Source organism: Triturus cristatus, chromosome 9 (assembly GCF_964204655.1).
Source record: "Triturus cristatus chromosome 9, aTriCri1.1, whole genome shotgun sequence".
Taxonomy (NCBI): domain Eukaryota; kingdom Metazoa; phylum Chordata; class Amphibia; order Caudata; family Salamandridae; genus Triturus; species Triturus cristatus.
Genome location: NC_140592.1, coordinates 1267830535 through 1267853699, shown reverse-complemented (window position 1 = coordinate 1267853699; position 23165 = coordinate 1267830535). Strand labels below are relative to the sequence as shown.

The following is a 23165-nucleotide window of genomic DNA, read 5'->3' as shown; positions in this document are numbered from 1 at the left end:
TTACACCCCAGGAGCTTCTTCCTCAGGGAGTTGTAAGGCCTAAGACCGTAGTTGCTCCTAGGTAGAGTTACACCCCAGAAGCTGTTCCTCAGGGCTTTGTAAGACCTAAGGCCGTGGTTGCTCCTAGGTAGAGTTACACCCCAGCAGCTGTTCCTCAGGGAGTTGTTAGGCCTACGGTGTAGTTGCTCCTAGGTAGAGTTACACCCCAGGAGCTCTTCCTCAGAACGTTGTTAGGCCTAAGGCCGTGGTTGCTCCTAGGTAGAGTTACACCCCAGGAGCTGTTCCTCAGGGAGTTGTTAGGCCTAAGGCCGTAGTTGCTCCTAGGTAGAGTTACACCCCAGCAGCTCTTCCTCAGAGCATTGTTAGGCCTAAGGCCGTGGTTGCTCCTAGGTAGAGTTACACCCCAGCAGCTGTTCCTCAGGGAGTTCTTAGGCCTACGGTGCAGTTGCTCCTAGGTAGAGTTACACCCCACGAGCTGTTCCTCAGGGAGTGAAGACAAGACAGGGACATGGTGACGCTTCAATGTGGACACCAGTGAGGAAGAGATGGGGGTTGCTTGAGAACGGGGAAGGGTCAATCTTCTTGGACACGAACGTCAGTGAGGGTAGGAGCTCCGGAGAGGCCGATGTGGGTGGGTTGGAATGTTCCATCTTCACAGGGCTGAGGTCAGGGGTCTGGTTATAAGCAGGGGTGGGCGTAACTCGCGTAATTCCATATAGTGTAATAATGTGGAATTACCTAAGAATTGTGCGAGATTACACTAGAATTACACAAGAAGAATAGTTCTGCATTCAGCACTATTTCTTAGCACAAGAATGCTCCCCCGCGTCCGGAATGGACGAGCAGATGCAGTTTGCACTAAGAAATAGCGCTAAATGCAACAGAGCATGAACAGGAAGTGCAAACAGCCGCTTAATGTGCTCTTGGGGTGCAGTTCTTCTCCCGACTTACTATTGGCATTTGACACTATTTTCTTAGTGCCAAATGCACCCTTGTATCCAAAATGGACGCGAGGATGAATTTAGCACCAAGAAGCAGCGCCAAATGCAGCCGAACAGGAATAGTGAGCACGAATAGCTTCTCACAATTGTAAAATGTGCTCTTGCAGAAGCATTTTTCCCCCAAATTGCTCCTAATTACGCAAGTAAGATTATTCATATATTTATTGTTAATTTCACATCAAAGACTAATGAGGAATTACCAAAATGACTCAGAGGCAACAACATTCTGTCCAGTCTATGTATAAGATACGTGTTAGACGGACCGGGAGGGTCGGCCGAGGACAAGGGGAGAGGTCTCCGAGGAGAGCCGTCTCCAGCGATCGTACAGATAAATAACTTCCCCCCCACAGACAGATACCACACAAGGAGATGAGTTAGCGTTCTTTATAAGCACTTCTTACGGTACGATGGAAAGGTACAAGGAGGTCTGGACTCAGGGGTCCCCTCGATTCAAGTCTCTCAAGGTGGGAAAAGGGGGTAGCGGGATAGTCTGGTTACCAGTCTGGTAGTTGAGGTGGTATGGTGGGTAGCTCACAATCCTCGAGCTTGGTGGTCTAGCTGGTACGGGCCGCGGCAGCGCCAGCAGGTCCCAGTGAAGATGGTCGATACACGGTCCGCGGCAGCGCCAGCAGGTCCCAGTGAAGATGGTTGATGTACGGTCCGCGGCAGCGCCAGCAGGTCCCGGTGAAGATGGTCGTTACAACGGGCCGCGGCAGCGCCAGCAGGTCCCGACGAGGATGGATGTTGCAGAAGGCCGCGGCAGCGCCAGCAGGCAGGACGATAGTTCACAAGATAGGGCTACGGCAGCGCCAGTAGTCCGTCAAGGCTGAGTTCTCTCGGTGTCTCTCGACTCCAGGATACAACTACTTCCTGCTCCGGAGCTGCTCCAGTTATAGGGCAGTTGCCCTTTGATGTCCGGACCCTCGCACTTGGAGGTCGGAGGGTCCAGGATGAAGGTGTCCAGACACCCAGCGGGGGGGTGGAGCCGGTGCCTGGGGGAGCTGGAGGCGATCGTCACCTGGCGGGGGAGAGTCCTTGGCGCTTCGTTCTCCCATTGACCTGCCAAGTGGTCCGCTCACCTCCTGGGTGGATGGTGGTGCCGGGATGTCGGGACCGGCCAGGCCCAGGGTTAGGGTCGGGGGGAGGCCACGCGGCCTCGTGGCGCAGGGCCCAAGATGGCGGCTTGACCCGGCCGAGGGAGCCGGTGGTGGCTTGGGCCCGTGATACATGGAGGTCCGAGGGTAGGAGTCCCGTCGGGAGACGGGGTGCGGGTGATTCTCGTGGGTCACGCCTGGTGGGCCGGGGCTTGGGCCCTGTCAGGCGGGGAGGGAGCAAGCCCTTCGTGTGGCCTGTCCAACATGCGTCCCCCCCAGCTGAAGGCGGGGAGAGTCACCCATCTTCTTGGGGACTCTCCTCGTCGAGGCGGAAGAAGCGTGACAGGCCATCTGCATTGGTGTGGTCTTGGCCCGGCCGGTACTCCACGGTGAAGTCCATTCCCTGCAGGGAGATGGACCAGCGCAATAGTTTTGGGTTTTCCCCCCGCATCTGCATCAGCCACTGCAGGGGTCTATGGTCGGTTTGTACCCGGAAGTGGGTACCGAAGAGATAGGGCCGGAGCTTTTTGAGGGCCCACACCACTGCGAAGGCCTCCCTCTCGATTGTGCTCCAGCGCTGTTCTCGGGCCAGGAGACGTCGGCTGATGAAGGCCACCGGCTGGTCATGACCCTCGGGGTTCACTTGGGAAAGAACCGCTCCGACGCCGTGGTCGGAGGCGTCTGTCTGTACTACGAATTCCCGACTGTAATCGGGGGCCTGGAGCACAGGGGCGGTGCACAGGGCGGCCTTCAGCTTTTCGAAGGCCGCTTGACAATCGGGGGTCCAGTTAATCCGCTTCGGTTGGTTCTTGGACGTGAGAACCGTGAGTGGCCCCACAATGCTGCCGTAGTCCCTCACGAACCGCCGGTAGTAGCCGGTGAGCCCCAAGAAGGCTCGGACTTCGGTCTGGGTGACGGGGGGCTGCCAGGACTGGATGGCAGCAATCTTAAGTGGCAGTGGGGCCACTAGCCCGCTCCCCACCTGGTGCCCCAGGTAGGTCACGGACCCTTAACCAATTTGGCATTTGCCGGCCTTAATCGTGAGGCCGGCCCGCTGGAGGGCCTGTAGGACCTCCTGGAGGTGGAGGAGGTGGTCGGACCAGTGGCGGCTGTATACAGCGATATCGTCCAGGTAGGCAGCGCTGAACTCTTCGAGCCCCGCCAAGACCTGGTTCACAAGACGTTGAAATGTAGCCGGGGCGTTCTTCATGCCGAAGGGCATGACCTTGAAGTGGTAGTGGCCATCGGGGGTAGAGAAGGCGGATCGTTCTTGAGCCCGGGGTGTGAGACCGATCTGCCAGTAGCCCGCTGTTAGGTCGAAGATACTGAGGTAGCGGGCGGCCCCCAGCCGGTCGATCAATTTATCCGCTCTGGGGATAGGATGAGCGTCGGTTCGGGTGACAGCGTTCAAGCCCCGGTAGTCGACGCAGAATCTCAGTTCAGGTGTGGTGCCGGGGGCAGCGGCTTTGGGGACCAATACAACCGGGCTGGCCCAGGGACTGTCCGAGGGCTCGATGACCCCGATCGTGAGCATTTTGGCCACTTCCTCTTGTATGCAGGCCCGTACCCGATCTGGTACGCGGTAGGCCCGGTGTCGGATAGGGGGACTGTCCCCGGTGTCCACGTCGTGCAAGCACCAAGGGGTGACCCCGCGAGTGAGGGAGAACAGTGAAGCGAACCGCAGCAGGAGGTCCCGGCAGCCCTGGCGTTGCTCTGGGGTGAGGGCATCGGAGAGCCGGACCCCGTCCACGGAACCGTCGTTCTCCTGAGTCTTCAGGAGATCCGGGAGGGGTTCGGAGTCCTCCTCTGCTCCACTGTCTGTAGCCATCAGGAGGCTGAGTTCTGAGCGCACAAAGTGTGGTTTGAGTCTGTTGGTGTGGAGGACCCGAAGGGGGTTCCGGGGGGTCCCCATGTCGATGAGGTAAGTGACGGGGCTTTTGCGCTCGACCACCTTGAAGGGCCCCGTCCACTTATCTTGCAAGGCACATGGTTCGGTGGGGGACATCACCCACACTTGTTGACCAGGTTCGAACTCGATGGAGGAGGCATTGTGGTCATACCATCTCTTCATGTCTTCCTGGCTGGCCTCGAGGTTCGCCTTGGCCATTTCCCTGAAGCGCCGGGTCTGATTACGCAGGGCCAGGAGGTACTTGAAGACGTCTGGAGGGGTCTTTGGAGGGGCCATCTCCCAACCTTCTTTGACTAGGCTGAGGGGCCCTCGCACAGGGTGCCCGTACAGGAGTTCGAAAGGGCTAAAACCGAGGGACTTCTGGGGAACTTCTCGGTAGGCGAAGAGGAGGCACGGGAGTAGTACATCCCACTGGCGACTGTAAGTTTTGTCTTGGCCCAGGTGTCCAGCCAGGGGGACATCGTGGGCCAGGTTGAGCAGGAAGTCTCTGAAGCGGAGAGGTACCACCAGTACTCGACCGGCCCCTAGCTCTGCGATTCTCTGTTCGCTGTATAGCAGGTCGTTCTCCCAGTAGACCCAGTGAGTTCCGGTGGAGTCCCCTGCGCTCTGGGCGCTGGCTTGTTGGCGGAGTCCCTCGAGGGAGGGGCAGGTCTTTTGCTCCTGGCGGAACTGTTCTTGGGTGGGCCCCCCTTCTTGACGCCACTGAGCCAGGCCGGGGACGTCCTGGGGTTGCGCGTCCCCTTTGGTCGTTGGTTCCGGGGGGTTGGCCTCGTCGTTGTCTTCTACTGGGGCGACCGGGGGCGGAGGTGCTGGCCATTCCGGTTCTTCTGGTCGGGGAACGGCACGGGTGGCCATGGACCGGGTGGTTACGCAGGCCCAGTCCGGGAGGCCCAGCATCCCCAGGTGCTCTCTTCTCTCGACGGTGGCCCACGGGGAACTCTCAAGGTCATTCCCCAGGAGGCAGTCCACGGGGGCATCATCCCGGACCGTCACTTTCAACAGGCCGGAGACCCCTCCCCATTCGAAGGGGACGCAGGCCATTTGACACAGACTTTCGGAATTGTCGGCTGAGCGGACGGGGCAGAGAATGTTCGGCAGGATCTGCTCGGGTTTCACCAGGTGACAGCGGACGGCCGTCACACTGGCGCCTGTGTCACGTAAGGCCTCGGCCCGATGCCCATTAATGGTCACCCACTGACCGTATTTCCTGGTGTTGGCGGGTAGGGGAGCCCGCGGGACTATGTCTTTTCCCCCTAGGCACGCTAGAACCATGGCGGCCGGTTCCCACTCTTGCTGGGCCGGCTCATACTCTTCCTGTTCCTCTGATAGTCGTTCTTCCCCCAGGGCGGCGGCAGCGACCTGGCGGGGCTTGGGCGTTTGGTTCTGCGGGCAGCTCGGGTCATTGGCGTAATGGCCGACTCGCTGGCATCGGTGGCACGTGACATTGGCTCGGAACCCTGGACGCATCGGGGGGTTTCCCCGTCCGGCCGGGGGCGTGGTGCTGGCCACGGGGGTTGCCGGGAGGGGGTCTCTCCCTCGCCCCTGGCCTCCTCCTCCTCCCCGAGGACGGTGCTGGCCTTGGTTGCTTCGGTTCTGCTCGTGTGGTCCTCTCCGGCCCACTCGGGTGCTCTCCCATCGGTCAGCTTCAGCGGCGAGCTGCCGGGGGTCAGTCAATTTACTGTCGAGGAGGTGCTGCCTGAGCTCGACGAAGCAGTTGTTCGACAGGTGTTCCCATACCATAAGGTTAAAGAGTTGTTCGTAGGTCGTTACATGGCTCCCCTTGATCCAACCCTCGAAGGCTCGGCTGAAATAGTTTACGTACTCCACCCAAGTTGTACCCGGGATCCGGGTGCAGTCTCTGAACCTCTGGCGGTACATCTCGGGTGTGAGGCCGTAGCGGGTGAGGAGGGCAGCCTTCATGTGGTCGTAGGACGACATTTGGTGATCTGGGAGCCGCAACAGGGCATCGCGACCTTCGTTGACGAACCTCCCCCATAGTCCAGCTCCCCAATCACTCCGGTCGATCCGGTGGGAGGTCATGGCGATCTCGTAGGCTTTGAACCACTGCTGTATGTCGTCTTCTCGGACATACTCTCGGACAACATCCTTGGGGATGTGGACTTTTTTCTCGGTTGCCCCTGGGGTGTGCGGTCGCTCAGGCACCCCCGGTTCTTTATTCTGTTTCCGAAGTTCTATTTCCACCAGTTTGCGCTCGTGTTCGAGTGTTATTCTTTTTTCCTCAAGCTCTCTCTGTCTCTGTTTTTCTTCTCGTTCCTCTCGGAGCCGCAGATGCTCTAGATTTAGTTTCTGCTCGGCTAACTTCAGTTCACCGTCCATCTTGAGTCGTGCCATTTCCAACTCGTGTAATCTGTTCCTTTCTCTTTCCTGGATCTCCTCCTGCGAGAGGCCCGTTCCCCGCTCCTCTGGAGCCGTAGAGTTCCCCTCTGGTGCGACACTGTTTTGGTCGGAGGATCCGGTGATCCCAGTTTCTGCCCATGACTCAAGGGCGCGCTTCAAATCATCTTTGGTACTCAGGCCGGTGGTAGCAATGCCTAGTTCCATGCAGAATTGTTTAAGTTCGCGGTGGCTATATTCTTCCAACTTATCCATTTGGAACTTTTCAGTGGAACCGCTATCTTTGGCTGACATCGTGGTTTTGTCGTGGGGTGAGCTACTCTCTGTACGATTACGCGTTGATTCGGATCGCGCCGCTGGCCACCAATGTTAGACGGACCGGGAGGGTCGGCCGAGGACAAGGGGAGAGGTCTCCGAGGAGAGCCATCTCCAGCGATCGTACAGATAAATAACTTCCCCCCCACAGACAGATACCACACAAGGAGATGAGTTAGCGTTCTTTATAAGCACTTCTTACGGTACGATGGAAAGGTACAAGGAGGTCTGGACTCAGGGGTCCCCTCGATTCAAGTCTCTCAAGGTGGGAAAAGGGGGTAGCGGGATAGTCTGGTTACCAGTCTGGTAGTTGAGGTGGTATGGTGGGTAGCTCACAATCCTCGAGCTTGGTGGTCTAGCTGGTACGGGCCGCGGCAGCGCCAGCAGGTCCCAGTGAAGATGGTCGATACACGGTCCGCGGCAGCGCCAGCAGGTCCCAGTGAAGATGGTTGATGTACGGTCCGCGGCAGCGCCAGCAGGTCCCGGTGAAGATGGTCGTTACAACGGGCCGCGGCAGCGCCAGCAGGTCCCGACGAGGATGGATGTTGCAGAAGGCCGCGGCAGCGCCAGCAGGCAGGACGATAGTTCACAAGATAGGGCTACGGCAGCGCCAGTAGTCCGTCAAGGCTGAGTTCTCTCGGTGTCTCTCGACTCCAGGATACAACTACTTCCTGCTCCGGAGCTGCTCCAGTTATAGGGCAGGTGCCCTTTGATGTCCGGACCCTCGCACTTGGAGGTGGGAGGGTCCGGGATGAAGGTGTCCAGACACCCAGCGGGGGGGTGGAGCCGGTGCCTGGGGGAGCTGGAGGCGATCGTCACCTGGCGGGGGAGAGTCCTTGGCGCTTCGTTCTCCCATTGACCTGCCAAGTGGTCCGCTCACCTCCTGGGTGGATGGTGGTGCCGGGATGTCGGGACCGGCCAGGCCCAGGGTTAGGGTCGGGGGGAGGCCACGCGGCCTCGTGGCGCAGGGCCCAAGATGGCGGCTTGACCCGGCCGAGGGAGCCGGTGGTGGCTTGGGCCCGTGATACATGGAGGTCCGAGGGTAGGAGTCCCGTCGGGAGACGGGGTGCGGGTGATTCTCGTGGGTCACGCCTGGTGGGCCGGGGCTTGGGCCCTGTCAGGCGGGGAGGGAGCAAGCCCTTCGTGTGGCCTGTCCAACAATACGTCTGCGGGGAGATAAATACATAAATACACAAAGAGTTGTAGCTGTTGGAAGTCATGGAAGGCACTGCCACAGATGTCCGGTGTGTGCAATAAAAGCAGCACGAGGTCAGGCAGAAGGGACGCCTGCAGGTTACACAGTGTGGGCTATATGCAGGACACACCTCCCTAGGGGAGACCGGCTCCTCAGGCGGTCTGTGGTCTAAACTCTTTGGATATTTAGACATGGCTCCCCAGGGATGGGCCGGTGCCCGCCAGTGCACAAGGAGCCCTTGAGTCACTGAGGGGAAACCACTGTGTGGTCACCAGTATAGATCCCAGACGTATCCCTATGCTGCAACCCTCTCAGTGTCGGAGAGTTGAGGGCGCTCAGAGGGCAGAACGTGGAGAAATCCTGGCTCTGATGCCATCTGGTCCATACCATCACTCATGGACGTTATTGCTGCTGGGCATTATTGCTGATGGATGTTATCGCTGGTGGATATTATCGCTGGTGGATATTATCGCTGGTGGATATTATTGCTGCTGGATATTATTGTTAATGGATGTTATCGCTAATGATGTTATAGCTGATGGATATTATCACTGATGGACGTTACCGCTGATGGACATTTTCGCTGATGGATGTTATCGCTCATTGATATTATCACCGATGAATGTTATCGCGGATGATATTATTGCTGGTGGGTATGATCAATAACTGCCTTGGACGTTATCATGGATGGTCGTTATCACTGATGGCGTTATTACATGCTGATGGATGTTATTGCTGATAGATGTTATTGCTGATGGATGTTATTGCTGATAGAGGTTATCACTTATGGACGTCATCATGGAGGGTCATTATCACTGATGGCGTTATTACTGATGGACGTTATCGCTGATGGAGGTTATTGCTGATGGATGTTATTGCTGATAGAAGTTATCGCTGATGGAGGTTATTGCTGATGGATAATATTGCTGATGGGCATTATCGCTGAAGGATATTATATCTGATGGGCATTATCGCTGATGGATGTTATCACTGATTGACGTTATCGCTGATGGATATTATAGATGAGGGTATTATCGCTGATGGATGTTATTGCTGATGGCATTATTGCTGATGGACATTAACTCTGATGGACATTATTGCTGATGGCGTTATTGCTGATGGACATTAACTCTGATGGACGTTATTGCTGATGGATGTTATCGCTAATGTGCCTTATTGCTAATGGATATTACCGCTGATGATGTTATCGCTGATAATGTTATAGCTGATGGATGTTATCGCTGATGGACGTTATTGCTGATGGACGTTTTTGCTGATGGATGTTATCGGTCATTGATGTTATCACTGATGAATGTTATGGCGGATGATATTATTGCTGGTGGGTATGATCAATAACTGCCTTTCTTGTGATGGACGTTGTCACTGTTGGATGTTATCACTGATGGACGTTATCGCTGATGGACGTTATCATGGATGGTCGTTATCACTGATGGCGTTATTACTGATAGAGGTTATCACTGATGGACGTTATCATGGATGGTCATTATCACAGATGGCGTTATTACAGATGGACATTATCACTGATGGATGTTATCGCTGATGGAGGTTATTGCTGATGGATAATATTGCTGATAGATGTTATTGCTGATGGATGTTATTGCTGATGGCGTTATTACTGATAGAGGTTATCATTGATGGACATTATCATGGATGGTCATTATCTCTGATGGCGTTATTACTGATGGATGTTATCGCTGATGGAGGTTATCGCTGATGAATGTTATCACTGATGATGTTAACATTGATGATGTTACTGCTGATGGACGTTATTGCTGATGGACGTTATTGCTGATGGAGGTTATCGCTGATGGAGGTTATCGCTGATGGAGGTTATCGCTGATGGGCGTTATCGCTGAAGGATATTATCTCTGATGGCCATTATCGCTGATGGATATTATCGCTGATGGACGTTATCGCTGATGGACGTTATTGCTGATGGATATTATTGCTAATGGGCGTTATCGCTGAAGGATATTATAGATGACGGTGTTATCACTGATGGCATTATTGCTGATGATGTTATCACCGATGATGTAATTGCTGATGGATGATATTGTTGATGGCTTTATCGCTGATGGACATTAACTCTGATGGATGTTATTGCTGATGGATGTTATCGCTGATGTGCATTATTGCTAATGGATATTACCGCTGATGATGTTATCGCTGATGATGTTATAGCTGATGGATGTTATTGCTGATGGACGTTATTGCTGATGGACATTATTGCTGATGGATGTTATTGCTGATGGATGTTATTGCTGATGGATGTTATCGCTAATGGATGTTATCGCTAATGGATGTTATCGCTGATGGACGTTATTGCTGATATATGTTATCGCCATGGATATTATCGCTGATGCGCGTTATCACTGATGGTGTTTTTGCTAATGGATGGTACTGCTGCTGAGCATTGTTGCTCCTGGATGTTATCGCTGATGGATATTATTATCGCTGATGGACGTTATCGCTGGTGATGTTACTGCTGATGGACGTTATTGCTGATGGATGTTATAGGTGATGGACGTTATCGCTGATGAATGTTATCGCTGATGATGTTAATATTTATGATGTTATTGCTGATGGATGTTATTATCGCTGATGGACGTTATTGCTGATGGGTATTTTTGCTGATGGATATTATCACTGATGATGTTAACATTGATGATGTTATCGCTGATGGACGTTATCGCTGATGAATGTTATCACTGATGATGTTAACATTGATGATGTTATTGCTGATGGACGTTATTGCTGATGGACATTATTGCTGATGGATGTTATTGCTGATGGATGTTATTGCTGATGGAGGTTATCGCTGATGGAGGTTATCGCTGATGGGCGTTATCGCTGAAGGATATTATCTCTGATGGCCATTATCGCTGATGGATATTATCGCTGATGGACGTTATCGCTGATGGACGTTATTGCTGATGGATATTATTGCTAATGGGCGTTATCGCTGAAGGATATTATAGATGACGGTGTTATCACTGATGGCATTATTGCTGATGATGTTATCACCGATGATGTAATTGCTGATGATGTTATTGTTGATGGCTTTATCGCTGATGGACATTAACTCTGATGGATGTTATTGCTGATGGATGTTATCACTGATGTGCATTATTGCTAATGGATATTACCGCTGATGATGTTATCGCTGATGATGTTATAGCTGATGGATGTTATTGCTGATGGACGTTATTGCTGATGGACATTATTGCTGATGGATGTTATTGCTGATGGATGTTATTGCTGATGGATGTTATCGCTAATGGATGTTATCGCTGATGGACGTTATTGCTGATGGATGTTATCGCCATGGATATTATCTCTGATGCGCGTTATCACTGATGGTGTTTTTGCTAATGGATGGTACTGCTGCTGAGCATTGTTGCTCCTGGATGTTATCGCTGATGGATATTATTATCGCTGATGGACGTTATCGCTGGTAATGTTACTGCTGATGGACGTTATTGCTGATGGATGTAATAGGTGATGGACGTTATCGCTGATGAATGTTATCGCTGATGATGTTAATATTTATGATGTTATTGCTGATGGATGTTATTATCGCTGATGGACGTTATTGCTGATGGGTATTTTTGCTGATGGATATTATCACTGATGATGTTAACATTGATGATGTTATCGCTGATGGACGTTATCGCTGATGAATGTTATCACTGATGATGTTAACATTGATGATGTTATTGCTGATGGACGTTATTGCTGATTGGATGTTATAGCTGATGGACGTCATTACTGATGGATGTTATCTGTGATGGACGTTATCGCTGATGAATGTTATCGCTGATGATGTTAACATTGATGATGTTATTGCTGATGGATGTTATTGCTGATGGATGTTATCGCTGATGGATGTTATCGCTGATGGCCGTTATCGCTGATGGACGTTATCGCTGATGATGTTAACATTGATGATGTTATTGCTGATGGATGTTATTGCTGATGGATGTTATCGCTGATGGATGTTATCGCTGATGGACGTTATCGCTGATGGACGTTATCGCTGATGATGTTAACATTGATGATGTTATTGTTGATCGATGTTATTGCTGATGGATGTTATTGCTGATGGACGTTATCGCTGATGGATATTGTTGCTGATGGACCTTATCAGTGATATTATCTCCGATGCGTATGAACACTAATTGCATTTCTTGTGATAGGCGTTGTCACTGATGGACAGCTTCCAGGAGACAACCAAGTGTACAAAGTGGTCCAAGAGCTTAACTGCCAGTTGGAACTCAGAGAAACACTTCACTCCATTACAACACCTAGCACAGAACTAGTGACGAGGGACCTGACCACACCTCTTATTGGCTACTGCAGCTCACTCGCTCCAGCCTCCGTGGAGAACTACACCAAGTCCAGGTTCTGTAGGGTCAAGCGTGCGGAGCGGGTGGTTCATATCCCCTCGGTGCTGACAAGTCTCCACTGGCTCCTTATCTACAGCAGAAGAGAGCTTCAGATGCCTCCTCGGCACACGGTGGACTCTGGTGCACGTTCCTGGCCTATCATCAAAAGACTGGGTCCAGTCCTAGCACGCTACCATAGTTTGTACTCTCCAGCATGGTTTGTATGAAATTATCTCACAGATTTGGAAGACATGGTGTCTCTGTACAGGAACGAGCCCTTTGGCAGTCATTGGAGACCTGATCTCTTCACGGAGGGTTTCACAGGTGGTTTGTACCAGTCGTGCAAGCCTTACCACCACCGCTGCTGAATTCCTTCACACCAACCAAGCATTGTGGAACCTGCCGCACTCCTGGCCTGCTCACTCTACCCTGAAGAAAGAGATATGAGACCGCCTGAACCATTAGATCTTCAAACAGCACTTTGCATGAGTGGTAAGTGCACAGTCACTCATGAAGGATATTGGTGCACGTGTGCCTCCCACTCTCAGCCATGAAGCAACTTGGTTCATATGAGTAACCACCACTCAGCCCTGGAGCAGTCTGGTTCACACAATAAACCGCTACTCAGCCCTGGTGCGCGTCTGTCCTCTACACTCAGTCCTGAAGTAGCCTGGTGCCCTAGGTACCTAAACATGAGCAATACACTAAATAACAATCATTACTATATGTGGGCTCATTAATCTGGCTGTAGGTGCCTACTGGCACGACTGACAAACAGAACAGTTGTGTACAGACATAATGGAAAACAAGCCTTAGGAAAGACAATAGTTTTTGTCTGGTTGACTTATTGGCTTTGCCAATGTCTTTTGTTGATGCTGCGCAGCAGTGACAAAAAAAGGTGCAATGATACACCCATTCCCACCAGCTGAGTCATTCTGTAGATGTGCATGGCGGTTGACATAGGAGCGTGATAACAGAATGACTGCGGCATTTTGTTGAAAAAAAATATTTTCCATCTAAGATGGCGGACACAATTTAGATTGAAAAGTTAGAAACATATATAATTTGTCTTGTGAAAGATCCATTTTCTGATAGTTGAGTGGCCCCAGAGTGAATGGTGGCTTTCAGGCCCTCCAAACAGTTACAATAAAAAAAAATTAAAAAATGACTGCGAGGGTAGAGCAACAGGTAGTGGATAGGTGTGAGAGAGCAACGGATGCACCAGAAAGTGCTTTTTAGAAGTTGGAGCGGCCAATGGCAGCTGCCGGGCCCATAAAAAATGTAAAATAAACAAAGAATAGCGCATCTATTTCAAAGACCGCAAAGGGTCGAGCAGCAGCAGAGCCGCACGTAAAGAGGAAGCAATAGAAGGAGAGTATTTGAGGGAGTAAAGAGAGCAAAAAACACATGGGCTCTCAGGGAGGGCCTAATCAAAAAGAAAAAAGTAGTACCCTAAATGTGAGCAGTGGAAGGATACAAGTCAGCCAATCAAAACAATGGTAAAGAGGTTATGCTCTTGGGGAGAGGAAGCAATTCATTAGATAAGAAGCAAGCAAACAAGAGTGACATTAAAACCAAACAAAGAGTTTTTTACAAACAGACAGCTACCGGCTGCCTGGTAGATGATACCTACAAACTGACAAATGAACAGTCATTTACCAGAACAAGCATTGGCGGAGGCAGAAACATTGTAAAACACCAACTGAAGCTTCAACCTTAAAGTACAAACTTTGTATGTGCATCGATAGTCTTGTTTTTCAGTTACTTTTATGAGTAAAGTCATATTATCTAACCCAATCTTCTTTATTTCCGTCCGTGGGCCATAAAAAGGCATCGCAAAAAAAACATACAATGTATAAAAACAGATTTAAGAACTAAAACTCAATACAATTGATACACCCTTGGATTAAAAAGAATCAATCATCGTTAAGACCATTACTGGTTCCTAAAAGAGCCTTGCACGCCCACCACATAGAAATGAAAAAACGAGATACAGCATAAACAGTGGTCACTTGGGTATTATGTTTCAGCAGCCTAAAAGCTTCTTCATGGCGCCTTGTGCCTAGGTTCCTACACAATTGTACCAACCATCTTTGTCTATTTATTTTGTATCCAGGGCAAAAGAAAAATACACGGTGTTTGGTCTCCTCTTCCCAATCGCATCCCGGACACCCCAAAGCAAAACTACCAGACCTTTTGTTGAAAAATGCACGCAGAGGGAGGGAGCCGTGCCTGAACTGTAGCTAAAGGTCCCTAGCTACGGCCGGTTGTATATCGTCTAAGCAAGACTCCAGGTTGTAGGTGTTCTTTATTGTCAGGAAATTGACTTTAAGAGTGGCGGCAGCAGAGTTCTCATGGAGTGGGGCACGTTTACCTCCTCTGTAGCTATTAACTAACTGTATACGCAAGATTGCATTACATGCTACCTCCGGGTTGCTTCATAGGCTCTCTCGACCGATAGCGTGGAAACCTTCCTTGGTGTGTGCAAACCATGACAGCTTACTTATACCCGGAAACCCCAAGATTTCTTGTAACTCTATTCTATATTCGTTCAATTCAGGGGTCACCCATAGTCGTCACCAGAATGTTAGGGGTCCGCAGTAATATTATAATAAATTTTTTATCCTATTTATAATAAATGTTACTTTGAAATGACAAATTGTATTAATTAAGTATCTAACAACATTATTTAAAGATACAAAATACAACCTGTGTACCCTAAACCAGAAAGTAGAGAAGATACAGCAGCTAGAATGAATAGACTGCTAATGGGGGCTCCCGAAGTCAGTCCACTAACCCTATACTGGACTTGCTCCTTTCACATCAGCAGCTCCGTCTGGCAGCTGCTGCTGTCCTTCGAGCCCCCCCCCCACTCAACCCTGGTGGTCCACTGGGAAAGTCTCACTGCTCTGCTGCTTGGCTGCCCTTCTGTCTCTCTTTCTGCTTTTTTGCTTTTCCCTCTCTTTCCTTTATTTTTGACTGCCTCTGCCTTTTTGGGCTTTGCTTTCTCTGTCCTTTTTTTCATTTTCCTCCCGCTTTCTCCTTTGTCGCCCCTGTGATCCCCCACAGCCCTGTGCCCCTCCAGTGTCCCTTCCCGCTCACGCGTTTTCCAGCCTCTCAGCTGTCCAGCCCCCCCCGACCGCAGCTCTACTTAATGGCTGCTGATGCGCAGCCATGTGCAGTGGGCGTGCTGCTTGCGCGCCACTGGTGTGACAAATGCCAGCCTGTCTGCGCCTAGACCGCACCCAGAGCCAGGGATCCTGGTTCTCGGACTTTCCACCACTACGAAACCACCACCCTCCTCGCCCTCAACCCTGGACGCCATGCCGCCTGACACCTAGCATCACCGAAGAAGACCTATGGACCCTTCGCCTGCCGGAACTGCAACCACGTCTTCACCCACACCAACAGGCCAGCTCCTCTCGCTGCCCAGCCGACCAATATCGCCACTGAGCGGATCAAGTGCATCCTCCTCAACGCGCAATCCCTCTTCAAACACGCCATAGAAATCTGGAGCCTCCTCGACACCACGTCTACTGACATAACTTTTTTCATAGAAACCTGGACCAACCCCTACTCTCCTGGACCGACCACCACTGCTTGCATCTCACCTTCGCCACGCCCGCCGTACACCACCACCCTCATCGCCCCCCCCATCGCAGTTAGGGCAGGGCCACAGAAGAACTTCTCATCAACTCCTTCAGTGCAACAATTCCACCAATGCCAACAGACACCAACACTGCAGCACGCAACCTCCACCGATGGATATCCGACTGCGGCATCACTATGGCACCCCTCAAGAAGAGACCAGGCAAGCAAAACTCCAAGAAAGCCAGCTGGTTCACTCCCGCCCTCCACAAGTCTAGACTCACCTGCCAATGACTCGCGAAGAGATGGAGGAACAACTGCAGATGACTCGCGAAGAGATGGAGGAACAACAAAATCCCAGAAACACACACAACCTTCAAATCTACTGTCAACGCACACCACCTCCTCCTCAAAACCACAAAACAAATGGCCTTCTAAGACAGAATCAATGCCAATGCACACAACCGCAAAGAACTCCTCGCCATTGCCAAGGAGTTCGCCGGGTCCAACAGCTAGACCACAGACGTCCCACCCTCCCAAGACCTCTGCAACAAACATGGCACCTTCTTCCACCACAAGATCAGGCATATCTATGACAGCTTCAATTCCCTAGAGCCTGCCACTATGCCAGCCACAACCACACTCAATCACGCTGCACCCTGACAGATCGTGCTCAGCTGGGCCCCATTCACAACAGATGAGAAACTCAAGACCATGAAGAGCATTCACTCAGAAGCCCCGTCGGACCCTTGCCCATACCACATCTTCTACAGAGCAGCCACCACCATCACCCCCCAGCTTTGTCGCACCATCAACTACTCCATTAAAACCACCACCTTCCCCGATCACTGGTAACACACTGAGATAAACCCCCTGCTGAAGAAGACTTCCTCAGACCCGGCAGACCTCAAGAACTTCAGACCCATCTCCTTCCTCTCCTTCCCGGCCAAGGTCATTGAGAAGGCCATCAACACCCAACTCTCTGAGTTTATCGAAGTAAACCATGTCCTGGACACCTCCCAATTCAGCTCCCGAAGCAACCACAGGACGGAGACCATACTCCTTGTGGCCACCGGCGACATCTGCTCCCTCCTCGAACAGGTCGAGAATGCAGCCCTGATCCTACTGGACCTCTCGACCACCTTCATCACCGTCTTGCACCGCACACTAATCATGAGACTCCATTACGCCGGCATTCATGACAAGGCCCTGGACTGTATCCACTCCTTCCTCACCGGCTGGTACACAGCTAGTTAGACTACCTCCGTTCCTCTTGGAACCAACAGAGTTCAGCTGCAGAGTGCCTCAGGGTTCTTCCCTGAGCCCCAGCCTCTTCAAAATCTACATGGCCCCACTCACAGTCATCGTTAGCAGCCATGGACTCAACATCGTCTCCAATGCCGACAACACCCAGCTGATCCTTTCCCTCACCAATGAACCCAAAGCCACCAGAACTAACTTCCACTGCGGAATGAAGGCCGTAACCCCCTGGATGAAAGACAGCTGCCTCAAGCGTAACTCGGACAAGACCGCAGTATTCATCCTGGGTCCCACCACTTTAGCCTGGAATGACTCCTAGTGGCCAGCCGCTCTGGAACCCCTCCCACCCCTATGGACCATGCACACAACCTTGACATCATGCTGGACTCATAGCTTTCAATGAACCGCCAATTCAACACAGTTTCCTCTGCCTGCTTCTACACACTCCGCCTACTTCAAAAGACATTCAGATGGATCCCCACAGAATCCAGAAAGAATGTCACCCAAGCACTCATCACTAGCAGACAACTATGGCAAGGCACTCTACGATGGCATCACCCAGAAACAGTTCAATAAACTACTTAATGTAAAAAATGCCACTGCCAGACTGGTCCTCGACATCCCCCGCCGCAGCCACATCACACAAAACTTCCACCAACTCCACTGGCTCCTATCAACAAGAAAATCACTTTCAAGCTCCTCACACATGGGTACAAAGCTCTCCAGAACATAGGACCAGCACATCTGAACCACCCCCTCGCATTCCACGTACCCGCCAAACAACTCCCTTCCACCCAACGCGCCCTAGCCTCGGCCACCAGGATCCACGAGATCAGAACCGGCGGAAGTTCAGTCTCCTACCTCGCCACCAAGACCTGTAACACCCTCCACCTCAGGTAATCCGCATAGCTGACTTATTTCAAGAAGGCTCATAATCATAGGGGAGTGAACTACTAGGACAATAAACCAGAGTCTCACATACGTTGTATCGGAGACCCTCAACCACACTTTCACAGTGCACGTATATGTTTTTCTCCGTTCGTGAGGTTAGGTGTATAGTGTCATCATCTGGTCTTAATCACTTGAGGATTCGGTTCTTAAAGGTCGACATGTTTCAGCCATGGGGTCGCTCTTGCGAGTCAGGTAGCCTTCTTCAGGACCGTGGTGCAGTCGGGATCAGGAGAAACCTCAGCAACGCCTGACGAGACTGTCCTTAATTAAAGACTGCCAATTTCTCCTGCGGACTATCAAGCAAAGTACAAAGAGACATAACCCATGTAGAGAACCCTGCCTAGAGTGCACAAGCACATCAAATGAGCAGAAGAGACAGCTATCTAGAGAACAGCATTTCAAAACGGGACTGGAGTGAGCAGTATGTTACTATATTGAGGACTAACACCTTAACCTCAGACCACATCAGTGCCACTAAGCACGTCCCTACAGCCACACTGGTAAAGTATAGAAATTAGCTACTGCATGCACCCTAGATATCAACTTTACTCCTGCATTGGCCCTGACCCTACACCCAAACCCTACTCCTTACACTAATAATGGCCCTGGCCTTAAACCTTACATTATCATAAGCCTATCCCTAGCAACATCTCTATTCTTTACTCTTAACCTAACCCCAACAGTCAAACTTCCAAAAAGCTCATCCTATTCCCTGAACATCACTTACCCCCAACTCCAAGCATTAAACCACCGCATAGCCTAATGGCTGCTTAATCCTGATACTAACCCAAAGGCTTACTCTTATTCCAAACTTAAGACTGACATTAACCTAAACCTAAACCTTCCTCTAAGTCCAACCTGAGACTGAGATAAACCTAAACATAAACATAAGCCTTACTCTTATTCCGACCTTAAGACCAATATTAACCTAACCATAAATATTACTCTTATTCCAACCTTAAGATATTAACTTAAACCTAAACCTTACTCTTATCCCAACCTTACGAATATTAGCCTACATCTAAAACTTAGTCTTATTCCAACCTTAACACTGAGATAAACCTAAACCTTACTCTTATTCCAGCCTTAAGACTGATGTTGACCTAAACCTAAATGTGACTCCTATTCCAACCTTAAGACTGAGATAAACTTAAACCTTACTCTTATTCGAGTCTTAAGACTGATATTAACCTAAACCTAAACCTTACTCTTATTCCAACCTTAAGACTGAGATGCACCTAAACCTAAACCTTAATCTTATTCCAACCTTAAGACTGATATTAATCTAAACCTAAACCTTAATCTTATTCCAGCCTTAAGGCTGATATTAACCTAAACCTGAACTTGACTCTTATTCCTACCTTAAGACTGTGATAAACATTAACCTAAACCTTACTCTTATTCCAACTTTAAGACTGATATTAATCTAAACCTAACTCTTATTTCAACCTTAAGACTGATATTAATCTAAACCTAACTCTTATTTCAACCTTAAGACTGATATTAACCTAAACCTAAACCTTACTCTCATTTCAACCTTAAGACTGAGATACACCTAAACCTTACTCTTATTCCAACTTTAAGACTGATATTAATCTAAACCTTACTCTTATTCCAACCTTAAGACTGAGATACCCATAAACCTTACAATTCTTCCAACCTTAAGACTGAGATAAACCCAAACTTTACTCTAACCCTAAGCCTCATATCCTGTTCCTAAATGTAATCTAAGCCGTAACCCTACCCTTCAACGCTTATGTTTATCAAAATCTTAAATGTAACCCTAGGCCCAACCCTAATTGCGTGCCTTACCATAAATGTAACCTATACCTAAACCTAACTAACCCAACGCTACCCAGAACTAAACCCTTACCAACCCCTATCTCTAAACTCTATCTGTTATCCCTTATTGACGCAGTGACATTATCATGTGCGGAAATGTTGATGTAGTGTCCCATGTAGTTGAAGGCTGATGTAGTGGATTCTATGTAGTGAACGTGCACCCTGGAGAGAAGCACGACTGAGCTGTGAGAAGCCAGAGTGGCGTACCCACCAGAGTGCAATGACACAGGATGGACTGTAGAAAATCCATAGAGTGAAGAGACAACTAGAATTGAAAGACTTTGCCTCCAGACAGTAGAGATGTAACTGGACAAGAGAGATCCCATTGATCACACAGACTCATAAATGGACTGGAGAGACACCTTATACTACAGAGACACCTGACTGGACTTGACAGGCACCCTGTAGACTTAAAACACATGACTGGACTGGCGAGACAGCCAATAGAGCAGTGGCAGAAAACTAGTCTGCAAAGACATTGAGCTCTGAAGGGTGAGTGAGACACGCACAGCCTGCACTCACTTTCTCACAGCCTCCCTCGCCATCATTCTCTCGGACTGACTTCTCTACGAGGCACTAGCCAGATACGTCCTGGCCGACACGAAACTCACTCTCAAGTCCAGACGCGGCCATGAGCCCTTACCTTTGACTGAGGTATTTGGGGGTGGCCCTTCCATGCGCAGGTTCCATGGAGGGTCCCCCTGGTTGGCGAAGTCCCTCATCTTCAGATAGCTGATGGTCAGTCGGATGATGGAGGCCTTGTCAAGCTGGCTGGTGATAGCGGCCGGGAGGGGAAGCAGCTTGGCCAGCTCATAGAACTCAAAGTTCTCCTTGCCTCGGCGGGAGCGGGCAGCATCCCTCGACTTCTCCTTCCTCAGCGCCTGCAAACTGCAACCAGAGAGAGGAGCCATAGTTAGCAGCCGCAATCTTGGATCAGCTTCAGCCATCTGACGGGCGCCGATATGGCTGTGACCCGACGGACAGACAGATACGCAGGGCTATCACATACATTACAGGGATAGAGTGAGACACTCATACATAGAAGAGGTACGCAGACCCTATAAATTACACCAGCGTAATTTGAATAATTATAGGAATTTTGTGTTACCTTTGTTATGAAAAAGTATGTTATTACGCTACTTTTTGTAACTACACATTATTTGCTGTAAAAATGTACCACTAATGGAGCCATTCACTGTAAAGATTTATTGCAAATACACAGGAACAACAGAATGAGAGCGGGAGTGGTTTGTTTTGCTTTGATTAAATGTGTCCTTGGTCCAAAAATGTACGTGAGGACGCATTTAGCACTAAAATATAGTACAAAATGACAGATTTGCCTTTTGCGTGCTGTGTATAACTTGGCATGATTTTGATGAATTTTATGTAATTACATGCAAGCAAACTACGTAAGTCTCACACTTGCCTCGTGCTCAGCTACTGGAGGAAAATCCACTTTTTTGCATGATTCATCCTCTCATGTGCCTTCTATTGGATCTTATTTCTTCCTCACACGCCCCTCTCTCCAGATCACACACCTCTCTCCAGCACTTCTTCCTCTCACACACCTCTATCCAGCACTTCATCCTCTCACACACCTCTCTCCAGCACTTCTTCCTCTCACACACCTCTCCCTGGCTCACACCTGTCTCTCCCACACTTGCTTTGTCCCCTCACACAGCTATCTCTGGCTCACCCCCTCCTCTCCCACACTTGCTTCTTCCTCTCACACACCTCTTTCTGGCTTCTCATCCCTTTCTCCCACACTTGTTTTATCACCTCACACAGCTATCTCGGATTCACACCCCTCTCACCCAAACCTTCCTCTTTTTCCCATGTCTGCCTCTCTCTGGCTCACCCCTTCTCTTACACACGTGCGTCTTCTTCTTCTTCCACAACTCTCTCTGGCTAACACCCTTCTCTCCCACACTTGCTTCTTCTTCTCACACACATCTGGCTCTCACCCCTCTCTCCCACACTTGCTTCTTCTTCTCACATGCCTCTCTGGCTCACACTCCTTTCTCCCACACCTACTTCTTCCTCTCACACACCTTTCTCTCTGGCTCACACCCCTCTCTTTCACACTTGTTTCTTCCTCCCACACATGCTCACGCCCCTCTCTCTCCCACTCTTGCTTCTTCCTCTCACACAGATCACTCCCGCCCTCACCCCTGTCTCCCACACCTGTTTCTTCCTCTCACACACCTCTCTCCCACACTTGCTTGTTTCTCTCACACACCTCTCTTGGGCTCACACCCCTCTCTCCCACACTTGCTTGTTTCTCTCACACACCTCTCTTGGGCTCACACCCTTCTCTCCCACACTTGCTTCTTTCTCTCACACACCTCTCTTGGGCTCACACCCCTCTCTCCCACACTTGCTTCTTCCTTTCACACCTTTCACACCTATTTACGGCTAACACCCTTCTCTTCCACACTTGCTTCTTCTTCTCACACATCTCTCTCTCAAGCTCACACCCATCTCTCCCACACTTGCTTTTTCTCTCACACACAGCTGCGGCCCACACAGGTAAGAGCAGTGGGGCGATGGGGCCGGGGGGGAGGGGGGGGGTTTAATGAACGATAATGAGGGAAAATTGATTATTTATTTAATTTTCCTTCATCATCGTCCGTCAAAATTCCATCCAACTGGCCCCACCGCTCTTACCGGCACTGCCACAGCTGCTCACACACCTCTCTCCGGCACACACCTCTCTCTTCTATACCTGCTTCTTCCTCTCACACACCTCTATCGGGCTCACACCTCTCTCTCCAACACTTGCTTCTTCTCCTTACACACCTCTCTCGAGAGCTCACACCCCACTCTCCAAAACTTGCTTCTTCCCCTCACAAACCTCTCTCTGGCTCAGCTCTGTCTCTCCCACACTTTCTTTTCCTCCCACACCTCTCTCTGGCTCACACTCCTTTCCTCCATACTTGCCTCTTCTCACACAACTCTCTCCGGCTCACACTCCTCTCTCCATACTTGCTTCTTTCTCTCACACACCTCTCTCTCTGGCTCACACACCTCTCTACAAAACTAGCTTCTTCCCCTCACACACCTAACTTTGGCTCACACCTGTCTCTCCCACACCTGCTCCTTCCTCTCACACAACTCCGGCTCACACCTGCCTCTCCCACACCTGCTCCTTCCTCTGACACCCTTCTATTCCATAACTGTTTCTTCCTCTCATGCATCTCTTTCACATCTGTCCCTCCCACACCTGCTTCTTCCTCTCACACCCTTCTA

General features: G+C 50.4%; 1 protein-coding gene across 1 annotated transcript in view; it reads right to left on the bottom strand.

Annotated features, from left to right (window-relative positions):
- NPAS3 (neuronal PAS domain protein 3) overlaps positions 1-23165 on the bottom strand; it is a 1680342-nt gene that overhangs the window by 1115523 nt on the left and 541654 nt on the right. The window contains exon 2 of the mRNA XM_085627416.1: positions 20560-20804. Within this exon, the coding sequence (XP_085483542.1) occupies positions 20560-20804 (245 nt within the window). The remainder of the gene's footprint in view (positions 1-20559; positions 20805-23165) is intronic.